Raw genomic sequence first — 17,468 nt, 5'->3', positions numbered from 1 at the left:
ACTTTCTCTGTTCTTTTTTCCCTTCCAGAGGGACTCTGGAAAAGTTGTAAGCAAAACATCATTTCTCTAAGAAAATTTTGGATAACAGAAGTTCTGGATAACAGGTAAAGTGTATTTAAACTTCTTTGGTGGCTCAGCTTCGGTGGCCGGGGTTCCGTTCCTGGGTGCCTCTGTTAGCGGCCATGCCGTGCTGGCGGCCCACATACTAAAAATAAAATAGAGGAAGATTGGCACGGATATTAGCTCAGGGAGAATCTTCCTCAGCAAAAAAACAAAACAAAGCAAAAAACTTCTTCAGTAATACTGATAACCACCTATAATCTATATAAGTAAACTGGGAGAGAGAAGGAGGAAAGCTAGATATACTTTGTGTCAGGGATGTATTAGAGGTTTTACATACATTGTCTCACTTAGCTGATGTTTATCAGAATCTGGGCATAGATCTAAGAATCTCAAAATAAAACTATCCTTCAAAATGCTGTTTTAAATGGATTTGCCTGTTGGTTGGATTTAGTTGGATTTAATGTGCTCATAATTCAATTGCAAACATTTTCTAACATCTACCGTAAGCAAAATACAGAAATATTAATATTATACAGAATCCTAGAATCTGCTATGCTGTGCAGCCTAGCTAGGGAGTGGCTTCCTAGTTCTTTTCTGTCTTTTGTTTTAGTTCTTCATCGCTCTCGGTTGTTTGCAGCTATATTGTCTCCTTAATTCTTTTTCATACTTTGTCACCAGGTCCAAAATTTAAGTTTCTTAATAAGGTACCTCTTCACAGTGCAGTCTAGCCCAAGCGTCCCCATTATGTTCTCAGTGGTAGTCTTACTGTGACCTGACTGAGTAGCTACACCTCTGTGCTATTGTCTTATCTACATCTCACAAAGTTCTGAAGGTCTTATGAAATAACAGTATATGTAAAGAATCCAGTATTTTGTCTGAGAAATACATCTCAAGGGATAGCTACAATTTTACCTTTTAAACTAGGGAAGAGATGAAATAGTAGTATGTATAAAGTTTATACATAGTATAAAAAGTGTATATAAAATTTACCTTTTAAACTAGGGAGACTTGAAGACAAACTGGACTTCCTAGGACCCTGGTAGACCCAAACAAGTGCTCATAGACTGAGGTGAATTGTCCTACCTAAGAGTGAGATGCTATTTATTCTAATAATCATTCTAGTGTGAGCCTTGAAGTTAGATTTCAAGTATGCAGAGAAGTAGTTCCTAGTGATATTATCAATAAAAAATTAAATTGTGGGGCCAGCCCTGTGGCTGAGTGGTTAAGTTCGCGTGCTCTGCTTCAGCAGCCCCAGGGTTTCACCAATTCGGATCCTAGGTGTGGACATGGCACTGCTCATCAGGCCATGCTGAGGCGGCATCCCACATGCCACAACTAGAAGGACCCACAACTAAAAATATACAACTATGTACCGGGGAGCTTTGGGGAGGAAAAGGAAAAATAAAATCTTAAAAAAAAAAATTAAGATTTTAATATTTGTTGATTTTCCTTTGGTATTTTTCTGTCTTTATCAGGGCAAACCAATTCAATCACCATGAGTTGGAGCTTCCTGACTCGCCTGCTAGAGGAGATCCACAACCATTCCACATTTGTGGGGAAGATCTGGTTCACAGTATTGATTGTCTTCCGGATTGTCCTTACAGCCGTAGGAGGAGAGTCCATCTATTACGACGAGCAAAGCAAATTTGTGTGCAACACAGAGCAGCCAGGTTGTGAGAATGTCTGCTATGATGCCTTTGCACCCCTCTCCCATGTGCGCTTCTGGGTGTTCCAGATCATACTGGTGGCAACCCCCTCAGTGATGTACCTGGGCTATGCCATTCATAAGATTGCCAAAATGGAGCATGGTGAAGCAGACAAGAAGGCGGCTCGGAGCAAACTCTATGCAATGCGTTGGAAACAGCACAGGGCTCTGGAAGAAACAGAAGAAGACCATGAAGAGGATCCCATGATGTATCCAGAAATGGAATTAGAAAGCGAAAAAGAAAATAAAGAGCAGAACCAACCTAAACCCAAGCATGATGGTCGACGGCGGATTCGAGAGGATGGGCTCATGAAAATCTATGTCCTGCAGTTGCTGGCAAGGACTGTGTTTGAGGTGGGTTTTCTGATAGGGCAGTATTTTCTGTATGGCTTCCAAGTCCATCCATTTTATGTTTGCAGCAGAATTCCATGCCCTCACAAGATAGACTGCTTTATTTCTAGACCCACTGAAAAGACCATCTTCCTTCTGATAATGTATGGTGTTACAGGCCTTTGCCTATTGCTTAACATTTGGGAGATGCTTCATTTAGGGTTTGGGACAATTCGGGACTCACTAAACAGTAAAAGGAGGGAACTAGAAGATCCGGGTGCTTATAATTATCCTTTCACTTGGAATACACCATCTGCTCCCCCTGGCTATAACATTGCCGTCAAACCAGATCAAATCCAGTACACCGAACTGTCCAATGCTAAGATTGCCTACAAGCAAAACAAAGCCAACATTGCCCAGGAACAACAGTACGGCAGCCATGAGGAGAACCTCCCAGCTGACCTGGAGACTCTGCAACGGGAGATCAGGATGGCTCAGGAACGCTTGGATCTAGCAATCCAGGCCTATAGTCACCAAAACAACCCCCATGGTCCCCGGGGGAAAAAAGCCAAAGTGGGGTCCAAAGCTGGGTCCAACAAAAGCAGTGCTAGTAGCAAATCAGGGGATGGGAAGACCTCCGTCTGGATTTAATCTTGGCTGGACTTAAAACTTGTGCTTTTCATAGTTTATGGTAAGCAGCGACTCACTGAATAATGACTTCCATTGAGTAAACATTTGGCTCTGGTTATCTTCAGGGATGCTGTTGGCTCACGATCCAAGCTCAGGGGACTCTGAAGGCGGGGCTGGGACAAGGGAAGAGAATGGGAAACACAGTGTTCCTGGGCACATGTTCCGGCAATACTACAGTTGCAGAACTTTACATTTGTGTCTTCCAGATCTGGAAATGAAGAAATATATTGAAATCATTCTTGTTGAACAGTTTTTGTATGTACAGTATTATGGTACTTTTTTTTTAGTATGAGAACTTTTTTTTGTATTTGTACATTGGACCACTGTAGTTATACTTTTATATTAAAGGAAAAAAATCCTTATCCTTAAGGTAATGCCTGTTAGGCTAGTGTTATTACTTTGTTCAGCAAATTCTACCCTGGGTTTAAAGTTTTAATAGATACTACACCCAATAAAAGTGCCTCTCATGTTGCAGGGGAGATTTCAGGTATGTCAGGAGCTGGAGGAGGAGGAGTCAGTTTTCAGTCTTGGAAAGAAAGTCCACAGTAGAAGGAGTAGAGATCTTCTCTCTTATCCTTGAGAAATCTGTGAATCTCATTCATGTGCCCAGAATTGTATGCAGTCTTTGAAAACCTGTTTGTATTTTTAGAGGAGATAAATGATTCACTGCGTGACTCCTTAAATGTCAAGCATTCCAATGTGTGCGTCGATGGTGTGTATATAATGGCTGATACACAAAGGTGTCCTCAGTCCACTAGCGGCGTGGAGACCCTGGCTAGAGTTGTTACTAAGATTCCTCTATCACAAAGCAAAGCCACACCTGGAAAATGAGCCCTAATAGGATGTTTAGTTGTGGACCTGTTTGATTTGCCTTAAATCTCTGTCCAGAAACCTGCCTCTCTCTGGTTTCTTAAGAAGCCAGTGATGGATATTTTCTTTGTATGTTAACATTAGAAATAGAAAAGTTCCCTTGTAGGCTAAGCTACTTCTACTGCATATGGCAGAAGGCCTAAATCCAAATTCCTTATTTTTTATAGTTTACCATGGAACTTTTATAATTTACATAGTCTTCTGCCAATGTAGGTTTCTGCCTGGAAGACCAGTCAGACCTGGGACATCTGTAAATAGACCTAAAGAGGATTTCAGTATTTATAGACCTAAAGAGAATTTCAGTATTTATTTCCTATGGGCATATATATTTGTCAATGACATGCATTAATGTTCACGTAACACTTGTAATTTGCAGTATTTTATGACCATTTTCAACCTTATATTATGTTGGAGAGCTTTGCTCTCCCGTCATGTTCACATGGTTTATCTTGCTGTTTATGATCTTCTGAGTAAGAGCTGGGTAGAGATTTAAAAGAAGGAGCCTTTGCTTCACCAGGGAGCAGTGCCTCATTTTCTGACAGAAAGCTATTGCAGGCCACCTCTGACTTTGAAACTCCAAAAGTATTATTTTTTATATCTTGATTTTAAAATGCCTATTCTCCATTATTTAGGAGAATCCTAGAACAGCATCCTTTGTGCACTTGTTTTTCATTTGTTTTTTTTTCTTTGTTCTCCATCACACTTCCCCCTCTCCCCCCAAAAAAAAGAAAGTAGGAGATTTAAGCTTATCTTCTGGCCATGCATTTACCTTTCTTTTCTTTATATATATATATATATATTTTATATATATATATATATATATATATATATATATATTTTAGCCTAGAGAAGCTCCTCAGGATCTCTAAACATTTTAAGCAAAAAGTAAACTCAGGTGAGACTGAAGTGGAAATTTCAGAAAATGAGATACATGTATGTATCCTGGATAACTGACATGCGTTTCCTTCAAACCAAATGTTTAATAAGGAAATTCAATAATTATTGTAAGAAAGCAGGCAAAATTTTAAATACCTAAGCCTAGCTAAGATAAAGAACTGCCAATTAATTCTTATGTCACTAGAACTTCAAGTAGATTTCTTAATTGAAGGACAGAAAATATGCATACACTCACATCCGTCCATTCAGAGCCTGGAGGAGAACAGAGTGGCTTTGCCAGCGGAAAGGTTGGGGATTTGAGAGTGATGAAGAGGCAAGGAATCAAGCAGAAATGCCAAGCAGACATTTGGCGCCAGAAGCATCCGCTTAGTTTCTACAAACAGTGCCCCTGGTGTTTCATCTTGGCTTGTTCTGATGAGATTGTTGTCTTTTGTGTCTGGATAATTCTTCAACTTAATATATAGAAAGATATTCTAAGTCACTTCACATGTGCACACACTTAAAATCTATTTTTCTCTCACTAAAGTTTTAGTTATGACATGGAGTTCCCAACTCTCACTGCTTTCTTAGTACATTTCTTTCAGCCTTTGAACATATGAGTTTGCCAAAGCCATTTTCCTAAAGACATGTTATGGACCTACGTTAAAGAAATGGCCATATCAGTGTCTAGCTTAACCCTTAATTGCGTCTACATTGAATCTATAATAATATTGTTTTGGAACTTAGAAGTATTTGTATAAGAAGCCTGACAACAGTTCTTTTTCCTGTCAAAATCATATTCCTTTGAATTGCCTTCTAAGACATGCTCTGCCGTCTGACGTTTGCTGCTTTAACTAGGAGCTAGGTCCTTCACGTACTAGAGTCAGGGTATAACCAGCAACATGCTTATATTCCTTAACATATTGGGCTTATTCAGATGCGGTGTGTCCTTTGTTCATCTATGTTAAAATCTGTTATTCAGAAGAGATGTATAAAATAGGCTTTTTTCTTAGGGCAAGTTTGAGGGCAGAATTAGATAAAATTTTCCCCTAAAGAAATATTAACGTTTGTTTTGTGGCTTTGTCTTTGCTTTATGACTTAGTTTTGCCTGTTTCTATATTTGTTCATTTAAAACCACAAGTGTGTTACTTCATTTGAAGTCATTTTTTCTGGGGATTTTCCTTGACTAATGTCTATAGAGTTACTTTCGATAAAAATGAACTTTGCCATCTAAAATGATTCTCACAGGTTAGGACTCCCACATCTCTATCTTTTAAAAAGAACACCTGTATCTTTCAAGAGAAAAAAATCATCGTTAGGTAACTTAATCTGTCATTCCTTCTTGGTATGAAATTAGGCAGTTGACTTGACTTTTCCAAGTTTCAGCAGCCACTTTGCTCTCAGAAGGGTTACGAAGTAAAGAGAGTCTCTGGTAAAAGATATTAAAAGACCAACTATTATTGGTCATTTGTCTGAGCTTAAAGCTCCAAAAAAAGTAGTTGAAAGAAGAAGGTGATGGTAGTAAGATGTCCTTCAGTGCTGTTTATCACAAGAATCAGTGATGGTTTAAAACTTGCTCTAAGCAGTTTATACCAAGAATGGACTTAAATATTATTCCTGTTAGTCATACCTATGCTTTTACCCATTAAGCTTATAAATGTTGATGCTTTATGCTTTCTGTCTCATTTAAACGACAGTACACTTCTAAAAATACCAACTATAGTTTATGATAAATTTTTGGCCAGCCAGCTTTTGGAAAAAGGCAGGTATGTTATACTTGAACCTACTTCAAGAAATGCCTTTTTATAAAGGAAAAGTCTTTCCTGACTGAAGAAAAGCACCTGAAGTCAAAAATACACACTTGCTGGTCATGTTGATTGGAAGGTTCCAGGTATTAGATTAAATTTATCTTTATAAAATCATGTAATCTCATGAAGAGTCTTATTACCTGAAAATAATAAAACCCCTGCGCCTATACAGTGCAGAGTTTGGAAATTAAATTTCAACTCACCTATATATCATAAATGAGTAATAATTCAGTCACCATCAAATGTTAGAATCATAAAATTGAATTGCATACTTGTCACTCATGCTGGCCACACAAAACATCATGGAGAGTTTAAAAGATTTTATTTGTTGTTCCTAATGCAGTTATGTTGTTTTGTTGTTTTTAATAATGATGTTAACTTAGTTTGGTTCTTGCACATTCCACGTTAATAATCATGCTTTTTACAGAAGCAATCCATAGTATCCCAGAATCCAGGCATCCAAACAAGAGTCCTACTCCCATGCAAAATTTCTACGTAAATAAAAAACTGAGAATCTGCATTTCAGAGTTGGCTTGTTGAACCAGCAAAGACATTTTTCTATATACTTCCAAGATTGGAAATGCTTTTCTTTATTGTACTCTCAATTGTGTTTTCTTTAATAAATCTCTTACAGAAGTCTCTACCTCGGGCACTAAGTGTTAGATACGGTTAGCATATTGATACTGAAAAACTTAGCTAGGACTTCCAACTTTTTAAGATAATTTAAAAGTAAAATTCAACTGTTAAACCAGAAATCTAATGTCATGTGGTGTGGTTTGGATATTGTATGAACAGCGAAGGAATTACCCATTCTAGTGCCAAAGATCACTCGTTGCTAATTTTGTGCTATACAGTCGATGTGAAACTTTATGGTTGGGACAGACTCTGTGCTCAGGGCCTTGTCTCTAGGAAGATTTTGTCAGTTCCAAATACAGTTTTAGAAGATTATTTGTGGTCTGTGCATCTTTTCCCAGACTTGAAAACTCAGCTGCCAGGAAATATCATGTTGAGGATTTTGCCCCATTCTTTGTATAAAATAGTACCCAAGAACTTAATGGTTTACACAGAAAACCTGATACGAAAATTTCTTCTCGTACATTCACCTGTAAGTTGATCTCAGTGGGAATGCGTGAGCAGGAAAATTTCCAAGTAGATATTTGGGCTCAAAAGATGTCCTTTTTCTTAACTAGTGTGGAACTCCTCTGGAATTGCTTGGGCTAAACGGATCAGCATATTTCTGGCGTCATAATCTGGGAAGGTGGCCTTGTGTGGGAGGAGAGGGAGGCTGAAGTCTCTGCACAGAAACTGGGAACCCACCCTGTCTCTGGCTCCGTTTGGTTCTTAAGGCCTTTTCTCCAAGAGTGCCTTCTGAGAGGGGTGCTCCCCACAGACGTAGACCAGTCCTGGTATGGCTGATCTACCTTCTGAGAAGAGAAGGGTGTGCACAGGAGAGGGCTGAAGAGAAGGTAGCATTTAATGCGACAATGCCCTCTCTTTTCCCAGACGCAGAATAGCTGACTGGTGGGTCACGCACAGAGCCCACCCTCAGCAGCAGATTGTAAAACTGGTCAGCCAGCCATATTTGGTAATAAACTTGTGAACTGTTTGAAAGCTGTTGGAGCAGTTAAGTCTCTTAGTTTTGAAAATGGATTCTTCAGCAGATTTGCCATCAGAACAGAGACTAATACCTGGAAAAGGTGTTGGCATCAAAGTTAAAATCTGTTTTATTTTCTATGGTAGAGTTTTAAACTATTTCTAAGGTTTTATTTTATTTATTTTTTTTTTTGAGGAAGACTAGCCTTGAGCTAAGTACTGCCAGTCCTCCTCTTTTTTGCTGAGGAAGCCTGGCCCTGAGCTAACATCTTCCTCTCCTTTATATGTGGGACGCCTACCACAGCATGGCGTGCCAAGCAGTGCCATGTCTGCACCCGGGATCCGAACCAGCAAACCCTGGGCCACTGAGAAGCAGAACATGAGAACTTAACTGCTGCGCCAACAGGCTGGCCCCTATGTCTAAGGCTTTAAAGGCTTATATTAATATACATGACTTTTAGGGTTTGCCTCGTTTAGTTATCAGACTGGAAGCATGTTACACAGGGGCGTGAAGAATATGGAGGCTGAGGCAGAGCTGAGAATCCAGGTGTACACGTTGCCTGTGCAGTGGCTCAGTCAGCGCCCTTTGCTCTTTTCCTAGAGGAGAGTGCAGAAGCTGCTGTTAGTGGGGCGCCCTCATGGGGAGAGGGGTGGATCTTGCTCAGTCTACAGCATTTGTCCAAATGTGACCATCGGACCACGTGTGTAAGAAGTAACAGGGATTGCCTATTAAAATGTAGGTTCCTTGGACCCATCTCAGGCCTACATAATCAGAGCTAATAAGTCCTCTAGGTGAGTTTTTAAAATGTTTTAAGGTATAGTTTACATGCGGTAAAATTCACACTTTTTAGTGTATAGTTAAAACGCATGCAGTGGAGTAACCACCACCAGAAGATACAGAACAGCTGCGTCACCCAAAAATTCTTTCTCGGTAATTCTTATGTACATTAGGGTTTGAGAACCATTTATCTCAGGAGAAAGAAGTTGAAGTGTGAGCCGGAATAAAAGGGGGAGAGGCATTGTTTTGAATGATATCCTGTTTCAAAATTTAGACATTACGTAGTACATGAGTGTCATCTCATCTGCCAGCTCAAAATGATTCATGGCTGCCTGGAGTGGAGGACTGCAGAGCGTTCAGACTGGGATCGGCCAAATAATCCATAAATGATTTGGGGGATAGGGTAGGGGGTGCTAGGAAGAGTACCTAACGAGATGTTTAAGCATGTTTTCAAAACGTCCTCCAATATGGACTCATGACTTCTGGTTTATGACTATGAGTGACTCATGTGAAAGGAACCATCCCACCTTATTTGTAAATGAGTTGTGTCATCACTTAGGAATTTCCCCACCCATACATTTAATGACATCTTTGAGGAAATTAGAAATAGGAAGTAACTCAGGATTGCAAAACAAGGGAAAAGAGATGATGATAATGTGACAAGCATTTGCTGTCAGTTGGTTTTCTCTCCGTGCCCTGTCAATCCTGAGGAAATGGCACAGCACTTCCTTGCCCCGTCCTTGACATGTATGCCCACTTTAAACTAGATTCAGGGATTGTGAAAGAAAACCTAAGGAAGCCCACTGCTAGTGCCTCGAGGAAAAGCTGACCAGATTCCCTCTTTACCCTCCGTCAAACCTCCCACAAGTATCCTTGTCTGCTCGGTTCTCCGGGGCCATCACAGAGGGCATGGGCTGGCTGACAGCCTTAAACTCCAGGCAAGGCAGAACCAAGCAACTGTTCATAACCAATTTCAGTGCATAGCCAGTGACCTGAATGGGACCTGACCATGGGGAAAAATGATACAGAACTAGATAGCTTTTTTCAATTTTATTTTTAGTTTGTGTAGTTCTGTGAAAGTGAAATTTTATCTTTGCACTGGAAATGTTGAAAAAGACTGACAGGGAGCTCCTTTGGCCTGGCCCATTTTTCTGAAAGCATGTTGCAGCTGTGGCTTCTGCCCAGCAGGCAGAGACTGATGTTAGATTCTGCTGTACCCAGGTGCTGTTGAGAGCAACGACAGGCCTCAGCCTCTGACTGCAGAGTGGTCTGCGCGAGGATTTGGGCTCCTTAAGATGTTTTTAAATGCAAAAGCCCTGGAAACAGGGTAAGTGCAAATTGCCAAAGGATTGTTTACTTCACATTCAGCTGAGGAAGTAATCCTGGACTGCTTGCCACGGTTGAACCGGTCATGATTATAGACCAGTTTGATTATGCTGTTTAATTCCAGTGGTCTGCTTTTGGGGGCTGCTTGACCTAGAGCAGACAGTGTGGGGTGGGAACTGCCTTTCCTTTTATGTCGTTGCCCTTAGGCGGGGAGCAGCCACTCAAGCCAGTTTTTCTGAGTAGTGGGCTGTGATCCTGGAAAGTAAGTAGAAGGAAGGCAAGAGCATTCAGCACAGACACAAGCTGCGGGCAGGTGAGGGGCTGTTTCTTGTGCGCTAAGGAGAAATGTGAAACACCAGAGGGCAACTAGGAACTGCCAGAGAAGGTTGTGAATAGGTCAACACAGGTTGGCCTGGAATAGATGTCCTGGGCAGGACCCCGTCACCCTTGATTTAGGGTTGCCACATAAAATACAAGATGCCTGGTTAAATTTGAATTTCACATTAACAGTGAATAATTTTTTGTATATTGCAGGGAACATACTGAATATTTTTGAAAATATGTTATTTTCCAAAATTTGAACTTAACTGAGTATCCTGTGTTTTTATTTGCTAACGCTGGCAACCCTACCTCGATTCAACTCAGATGTGTTCTGAGGCCTGGTGACAGAGAATGGAAGAGGCTTTGGTCAGCCGTTAGAAAAACTACCCTACCTCGATTCGACTCAGATGTGTTCTGAGGCCTGGTGACAGAGAATGGAAGAGGCTTTGGTCAGCCGTTAGAAAAACTATGAGCATAAACTCCATGCGGAGTCTGAGCCACTTCATGCAGAAAGGCAGGAGGAAACCATGCTACGAATGAGGAATGCTTTTTGGTCTTCCCTGTTTATAGCAATTCTACTTTGATGCAAACCAGTTTTTGGTTCTATAATTCTATCAGTAGTCATTTAATAACCATGTCAACCCAAACTCAGGCCAACCTGCTTTTCAAAAAAGGTTAATCTGTCAGTCTCACTTCTCTTACATCCACAAGAACTGAAAGAATCCTGAAGAGATGTCTGTGCGCCCGTGCTCACGGCAACATTATTCATAGGAGCCGAGAGGTGGAGACAGCGCAGATCTCCATCAACAGGTACATGGATAAAGAATATGTGGTGTATATGTGTAATGGATAGTATTCAGCCTTAAGAAAGAGGAAAATCCTGTCACAAAGATGAGTTTTGAGGACATTATGCTATATGAAATAAGCCAATCACAAAAGGACAAATATCCTATGATTCCACTTATATGACATATGCAAAGTAGTCAGAATCATGGAAACAGAAAGTAGAATGGTGACTGCTGGGGGCTGGGGAGATGGGGAGCTATCTGTGGGTATAGAGTTTCCATTCTGCACTATGAGAAAGTTCTAGAGATCCGCTGCACAGCAAGGTGAACGTGGTTAACACCACTGAACTGCACACTTAAACTCTGATAAGAGGCTAAATTTTCTTTTTGTGACAAAAATTTAGAAACTTACTAAAACAAAATAACAGTCTTGGTCAATACTAAAGGAAATGAAAAAGTAGAAGTACCCCTCATATTCCTTCCTATTTCCCTTCCTAGAGGTAATCGCCGTTTATCACATACAAGCACATCCTTCTGGCTCTTTGCTTAGCAGACCATTTATTCAACAGAATCACAGTCGTCAGCTTTAGTAACAGCAGCTACATGACCCCAAACCCAAAATTAGTGACACCAAAGTCAGAGAAGTTACTTAAATTTAATTAATTGTCTTGAAAGGGAACAGTTAAGACATTTAACAGGAACATCTGTTAGTGTACACAAATGAACTCCTCACAAAGATCATAACTCATGCACTGTAACGTAGACTTTTTAGAATGAAACGTGAGAACCTAAAGCTTTAACTCCTTAACATTCATGAGGCGTAATTTAGAGACGATAAATGTACCCTTTTCAGTGTGTGTTTCAGTGAATTTTGTGGGTTTTTTAAAATACAAATACCATTGCCTACTGGTTTTTTTATTGTTTTAATGACATTTTTTTCTGGTTATAAAGGTATTACACACTCCTTATAAAAACTTGGAAATGCAGAAAAAAATACAAAGAAAACAAAAGACATCAGTAATTGCTCAGTCCCTAAAAAGCCATTATTAGCATTGTCTTTTTTGAAAAGCACACGTACACTTTTTCATCCTTTTTTTTAAATAAGGATATTTATTTATTTATTTATTTATTTTGAGGAAGATTAGCCCTGAGCTAACATCTGCTGCCAATCCTCCTCTTTTTGCTGAGGAAGACTGGCCCTGAGCTAACATCCGTGTCCATCTTCCTCTACTTTGTATGTGGGACGCCTGCCACAGCATGGCTTGCCAAGCGGTGCCATGTCCACATGCGGGGTCCGAACCGGCAAACTCCGGGCTGCCAAAGTGGAACGTGCACACTTAACCACTGCACCACTGGGCTGGCCCTCTTTTTTATCTTTAAACACAGAAAAATGTGAAGGAAATAATAGTCTACAACTTCTACACTCAGATAATACTTGCCAGTATTTTAAAAGTAATATACATGCACGTCTTAAAAATTAAAACTACCAAAATGTATTAAGTGGATGAAAAATAAATATCCCTTTCCCAACAGTTTTTCTCCCCAGTGTAACCGCTGGTCTGTTGGGAGTTCTGCCGCAGGCTTTCCCTGTGCGTGTATATATCAGCCTCTGTATAAGGCGTCATCCTACGTCTTGTTTTTTCATTTTCTACGTCTTGGAGTGCTTTTCCTACCAGCCCGTGTAGACCTCCTGCTGCGCTGTTGGATGACCACTCTGCTTCATGGCACAACTATGGACGCCTTCAGTTTCGTTTCCGGCTACTAGCAACGTGAAGGCCTCGCCACGGCTCCTTGTTCTCAAGAGAACAGGAGGGATCACTTCACAGAAGTGAATTTGCAGTGCTTACCAAAGGGAAAGGCCATGCAGATGCTTATCAGTGAGTCCTCAGCTGTCTCTCCATGCGTAATTTCTAGTGTCTTCATGTAATAAATTCTCTGAACAAGGATTGACATATAGTTTTTGGCACCTTCCTAGAAAAAAATCTATATTAAATTTAACTGAAATAACTTTCTCATTTAATATCTACGGATTTAGGCCAAATCATGGTGAGACGAAGGCCGATAAATACACGTTCTTGATGTGGTCAGTGTGTGGTTCAGAGCACAGTTACTGCTTCCGTGGAAATAAGATTTCTTTATCCAGGAAGGTGATGGCCCACTGCTCCGGCTCTAAGGGTCGTGATGCCCTGAAGCAGTCTCTTTATTTCTGGGCGATATGCTTTAGGAGGAGCGTGGGTAGATTGGGGCGTGTCCAGAGGAGAAAGACGGGACAGGGCAAGGCCTGGGTCCATGGCCGGTGAGGAGCACTTACGGAATCCAAAAGGACCTTCACCCTGAGGAGGAGAAGGCTTGTGCTGGGGAGCTATCAGCAGCCTCCACATCCTTAAAGACTGTCCCAGAAAGAGGACATAGTGGGGGAATGGGAGGGAGGCAGAACTTGGTTACTGTTTAAGTTGTCCGATGAATCTTGCCTTTTGAGGTGGTGTGTTTCCCATCATTGCAGGAATTTACCCAAAGGCCAAGTCGGGGATTCGCAGGAGGAATCCAGTGGGAAGTTGGACAGATACTTTCTCAGGTTCCTCTCACTTTCAGATTCTGCAATTCTGTCTGAATAAACAGGATTTTAGTCTCCATCCTTTTCAACAACACTGATTATTAGGATGTTTTTTTCACATCTATTCTTTCCCCTTAAGCGCCTGGAGATGCTGGGCAACTATTTTAGGAAGTAAACACTATAAATCTTTGACATTTACGAGATACTCAGAAAAGGAAGAACCCGTGAACATCCTTTGAAGGGAGCGTTTGGCTCTCGTTGGAGCAGTGGGCCTGTTCCACCTCGCTTCTCCTGTCTCCACTCCAGGCCGCACGGACGGCACAGGAGGGCATGTGTTAGCGTCCTCACCAGCACGGATGTGTTAGGTGGTCCTATGTAAAGACTTGACAGAAGTTGCAAAAAGATGTAAATAAGGCTCCCTGGGCGGCTTTACAGAGTTGCAGAAAATAGGACCTTTACATAAAAGAAGCAGTGTCAGATGCATGCTACAAGCGACATGGGGAGTTCAAGGGGCTGCACTGTCTGAGGCTGGGCTTCCTTGCCTGTAAGTGGGTGGTGCTAGCCCTGCCACATTTGGCCGGTGTGAGGATCCCCTGCGATGCTGTGCCAGGGCCCAGCCACAGCAAGCTCTCTGACTAGGGGCTGTGAGTTCCAGGGCTTCACAGATGGGGCGCCTGGTGTGGGAAGAAGGGTGTTTCCACTGATAAATCTAGAAAGGCTAAGAGGGGAAGCTAGCTGAGCGGGAGGGGGTGGGACTGGGACGATAATCCCAATTCTTTCTTTATAGCAGCAAATCAATTCTATTGTACATGGGGAAAGAAATTTCCACCGTGAGCACATACCATGGAGTATGTCTCAAATGAAACCGTCTTGCTTCCCCCAAAGATCACTTAAATTCCAGATAAAACTACAGCTAAACAGTTGTAGGCTAGTCTGGATTTTCAGGTCCAATTTCATGTTTCTCTTTTTTCTCCTAGCCCAACACACAACCATCAGCCTGCTTTCATCTTTGGATGGCACTGTTTTTGTTTGTTTGTTTGTTTTGTTTTGTTTTGAGGAAGATTAGCCCTGAGCTAACTGCTGCCGATCCTCCTCTTTTTGCTGAGGAAGCCTGGCCCTGAGCTAACATCCATGCCCATCTTCCTCTACTTTATATGTGGGACACCTGCCACAGCGTGGCTTGCCAGGTGGTGCCATGTCCGCACCTGGGATCCGAACCGGCGAACCCCAGGCCGCCTAAGTGGAATGTGCGCACTTAAGTGCTGCACCACCGGGCCGGCCCCAGCATTGTTTTTTTTTCATTTAACAAACATTTATTAAGCACCACAAATATTGCAGGCACCAGATTGCAAGCTGGGAATATGACACTGTAAAAGGTAGACTTAGCCCCACCCTTTCTGGAGCTGATGCTGTCTGTGGGAGAGTAGACCAGCTATCGTGATGCAGTGTACTGAGCACTCTGATCTAGGAAATAGAACTAAGAAGTGCTTCAAGGGCATGTGGGGAGACACCCGACCCAGGCTGGCTTTCTGGAGTAAGTGACGTAAATGGAGACCTGAAGGGTGAATAGGAGTTAGCCAGGTAAAGTAGAGGTGAAGTCATAAATGGGAAGAAGGTCCAAGGACAAGAACCTTCAAGGAGCTGAAGGTTGGAGCCCAGAGGGGAAGATGGGCCCACAATGAGCTGGAGAGGCAAGTAGGGGACAGACAGGAGAGCCGGAGCTCCGGGGTTGAGGAGGGACTGGGACTGGAAAGGGACTGGAGAAGGCACAGCCAGAGGACTGGAGCTGGCCGTTGCTAGGATCCAGATGATGGGGTAGAGAAGGAGATGGATTTGAAGTTGGCACCCTCCAGTGTTTGCTCCAAGGTGATGAGGAAATGTGACAGCAGAGCAGACATTCCACCAAGAAGCCTGGCTGTGAAGATGTGGGGCTGGTGGCCAGGGGGTTGTTTTGGCGGAGGTGGGTTTTGTTTTTGTTTTTAAGGAAGTAAGGGTCTTGGGTTATGGGAGCGAGAAGTAGAAGATACCAGGGAAGAGGATTGGCGCATGGCAGAGTGATGTCCTAAGAAGGCGGGAGGGGTTGGAGTTCAAAGGGGGAGGGATTGACCCTGGAGAAGGACCCAAGAATACTGGTAAGAAAGGAAGAGGGGGGTCTGGCCCCGTGGCCAAGTGGTTAAGTTCTTGCACTCTGCTTTAGTGGCCCAGGGTTTCTCTGGTTCGGATCCTGGGAGCGGACCTGGCACCACTCATCAAGCATGCTGAGGTGGAGGCCCGCATAGCAGAGCCAGAAGGACCTACAACTAGAATATACAACCACGTACTGGGGGGCTCTGGGGAGAAGAAGAAAAAAGAAGAAGATAGGCAACAGATGTTAGCTCAGTTGCCAATCTTTAAAAAAAAAAAAAGAATGCAAGGGGGGCACTGGCAGGACATTAAGAGAGGGGTTTCAGACTGTGAGGTAGGAGGGGAGAGGGTATCTGGTGAGCAGGGGTGGGATGAGGCGAGTTTTGTAGAGAGCAAAGCAAGTGAAATTAGATGGGGAGAGAGGCACCCGCCGGGTGAATGCAGGTGAGCGCGTGCTGTTGCTGTGAGCGCCCAGGTGAGGCTGGAGACTGCAGTTTTGTGATGACATCACTCTGGGCAAGCCTGGGAGCCTTTCTTCCCCTAAGATCAGCATGGCCTCCCATCATCCCACCCCTGTGCTTAAGCCCTCAACTCAGGAATGGCCCTCGGATTAGAGAAGTGACAGGTGCCCCATGAGAAATCAGAGTTTCCTGGGTCGAACTTCATATGGTCTATCCTCAGTGAGAACATTGGAACATATTCCTTGCGGTGGCCTCTGGAATGACAGTGGCACCTTATTTTCAGAGGCAGCTGGGTTCAGGCTCAACCTGGAAGAAGTTACTGGGGTCGGGCTGGAGGAAAGGCAGACAGTGAGTTTATTTTTAAACCCAAGTGGGCACTACTGCTGCCAGGGAGAAGCAGACGGCCCTTGGGGGGAATAGAGATTGGCAGCTGGTCAGACACTTGTCAGGAAGCCTATAGGCTGCCAAGTGGGCAGGGGTTCAGGTGGCTGAAGGCCAGGACTATGGCATGAGGGGTCGGGGCGGGGGGTGAGGGGAGCAGCAGTTAACACTTCGGAGCCCAACTGAAGCACTGCCCAGAAGACAGTGGGGGCTTGAGGACTGAGCCCAGTGGGCCAGGCTCCCCCGGGGCAGGATGGAGCCAGTGAGCATACTAACCTCTGCTGTCGTCCCTTCACTCCGGGCGTGGGTCAGGCTTGGTCTGGATTTGTGGTCAGATGGATCATGGGAATAGTTTTGTGCAAGAACAAAGGGCAGTCAAGCATTAGGGGTGTTCTGTAAGCATTCTGGGAGGCCGAGTGGCACCTTGTCCCCTATGGCAGACCTGGAATGCAGTATGTGCCCAAGGGGAAGGCTCTTGGTGGTGCTCTGCATGGAAGATGTTATCTGTGGCTTCATGGCCTCATCAACCTCTTCCCAAAGGTTCAGGTGACAATGAACCCTCTTGAGGACTCCCGCATCGTTGCACGGGCTGCCAGTGCTCCTTTCAGGAGTTGTCACCACGGTTGGTCTCCAGGTTGTAATATCTTAGACCTCTTAAGGGACACGATAGCAAGAGCTTGAGTCATGGCACGGACTGACGGTTCTTTCCCTCCTTTGCTTTCAACACCAAAATGCCTGAAGTCCCCATGAATGCCAAGGCCAAGGCTGGGGCTGCAGAGGCGTTCTGGGTTTGGCTGGACATC

The 17,468-nt window shown here is 43.1% G+C and overlaps 1 protein-coding gene across 7 annotated transcripts in view; it reads left to right on the top strand.

The window, feature by feature from the left end:
- Positions 1-7,290, top strand: part of GJC1 (gap junction protein gamma 1) — a 44,753-nt gene extending 37,463 nt beyond the window's left edge. For all 7 annotated transcript variants that reach the window (XM_046677745.1, XM_046677744.1, XM_046677750.1 and 4 more), the window contains 2 exons: positions 29-104; positions 1,539-7,290. In XM_046677745.1, coding sequence (XP_046533701.1) covers positions 1,559-2,749 — 1,191 coding nt within the window. In that variant the 5' untranslated portion in view covers positions 29-104; positions 1,539-1,558 and the 3' untranslated portion in view covers positions 2,750-7,290. The remainder of the gene's footprint in view (positions 1-28; positions 105-1,538) is intronic.
- Positions 7,291-17,468: the final 10,178 nt, after the last annotated feature.

This window comes from Equus quagga, chromosome 11, assembly GCF_021613505.1.
Source record: "Equus quagga isolate Etosha38 chromosome 11, UCLA_HA_Equagga_1.0, whole genome shotgun sequence".
Lineage (NCBI taxonomy): Eukaryota > Metazoa > Chordata > Mammalia > Perissodactyla > Equidae > Equus > Equus quagga.
Note: the sequence above shows the minus strand (reverse complement) of the source record. Positions and strands in the feature narration are given on the sequence as shown.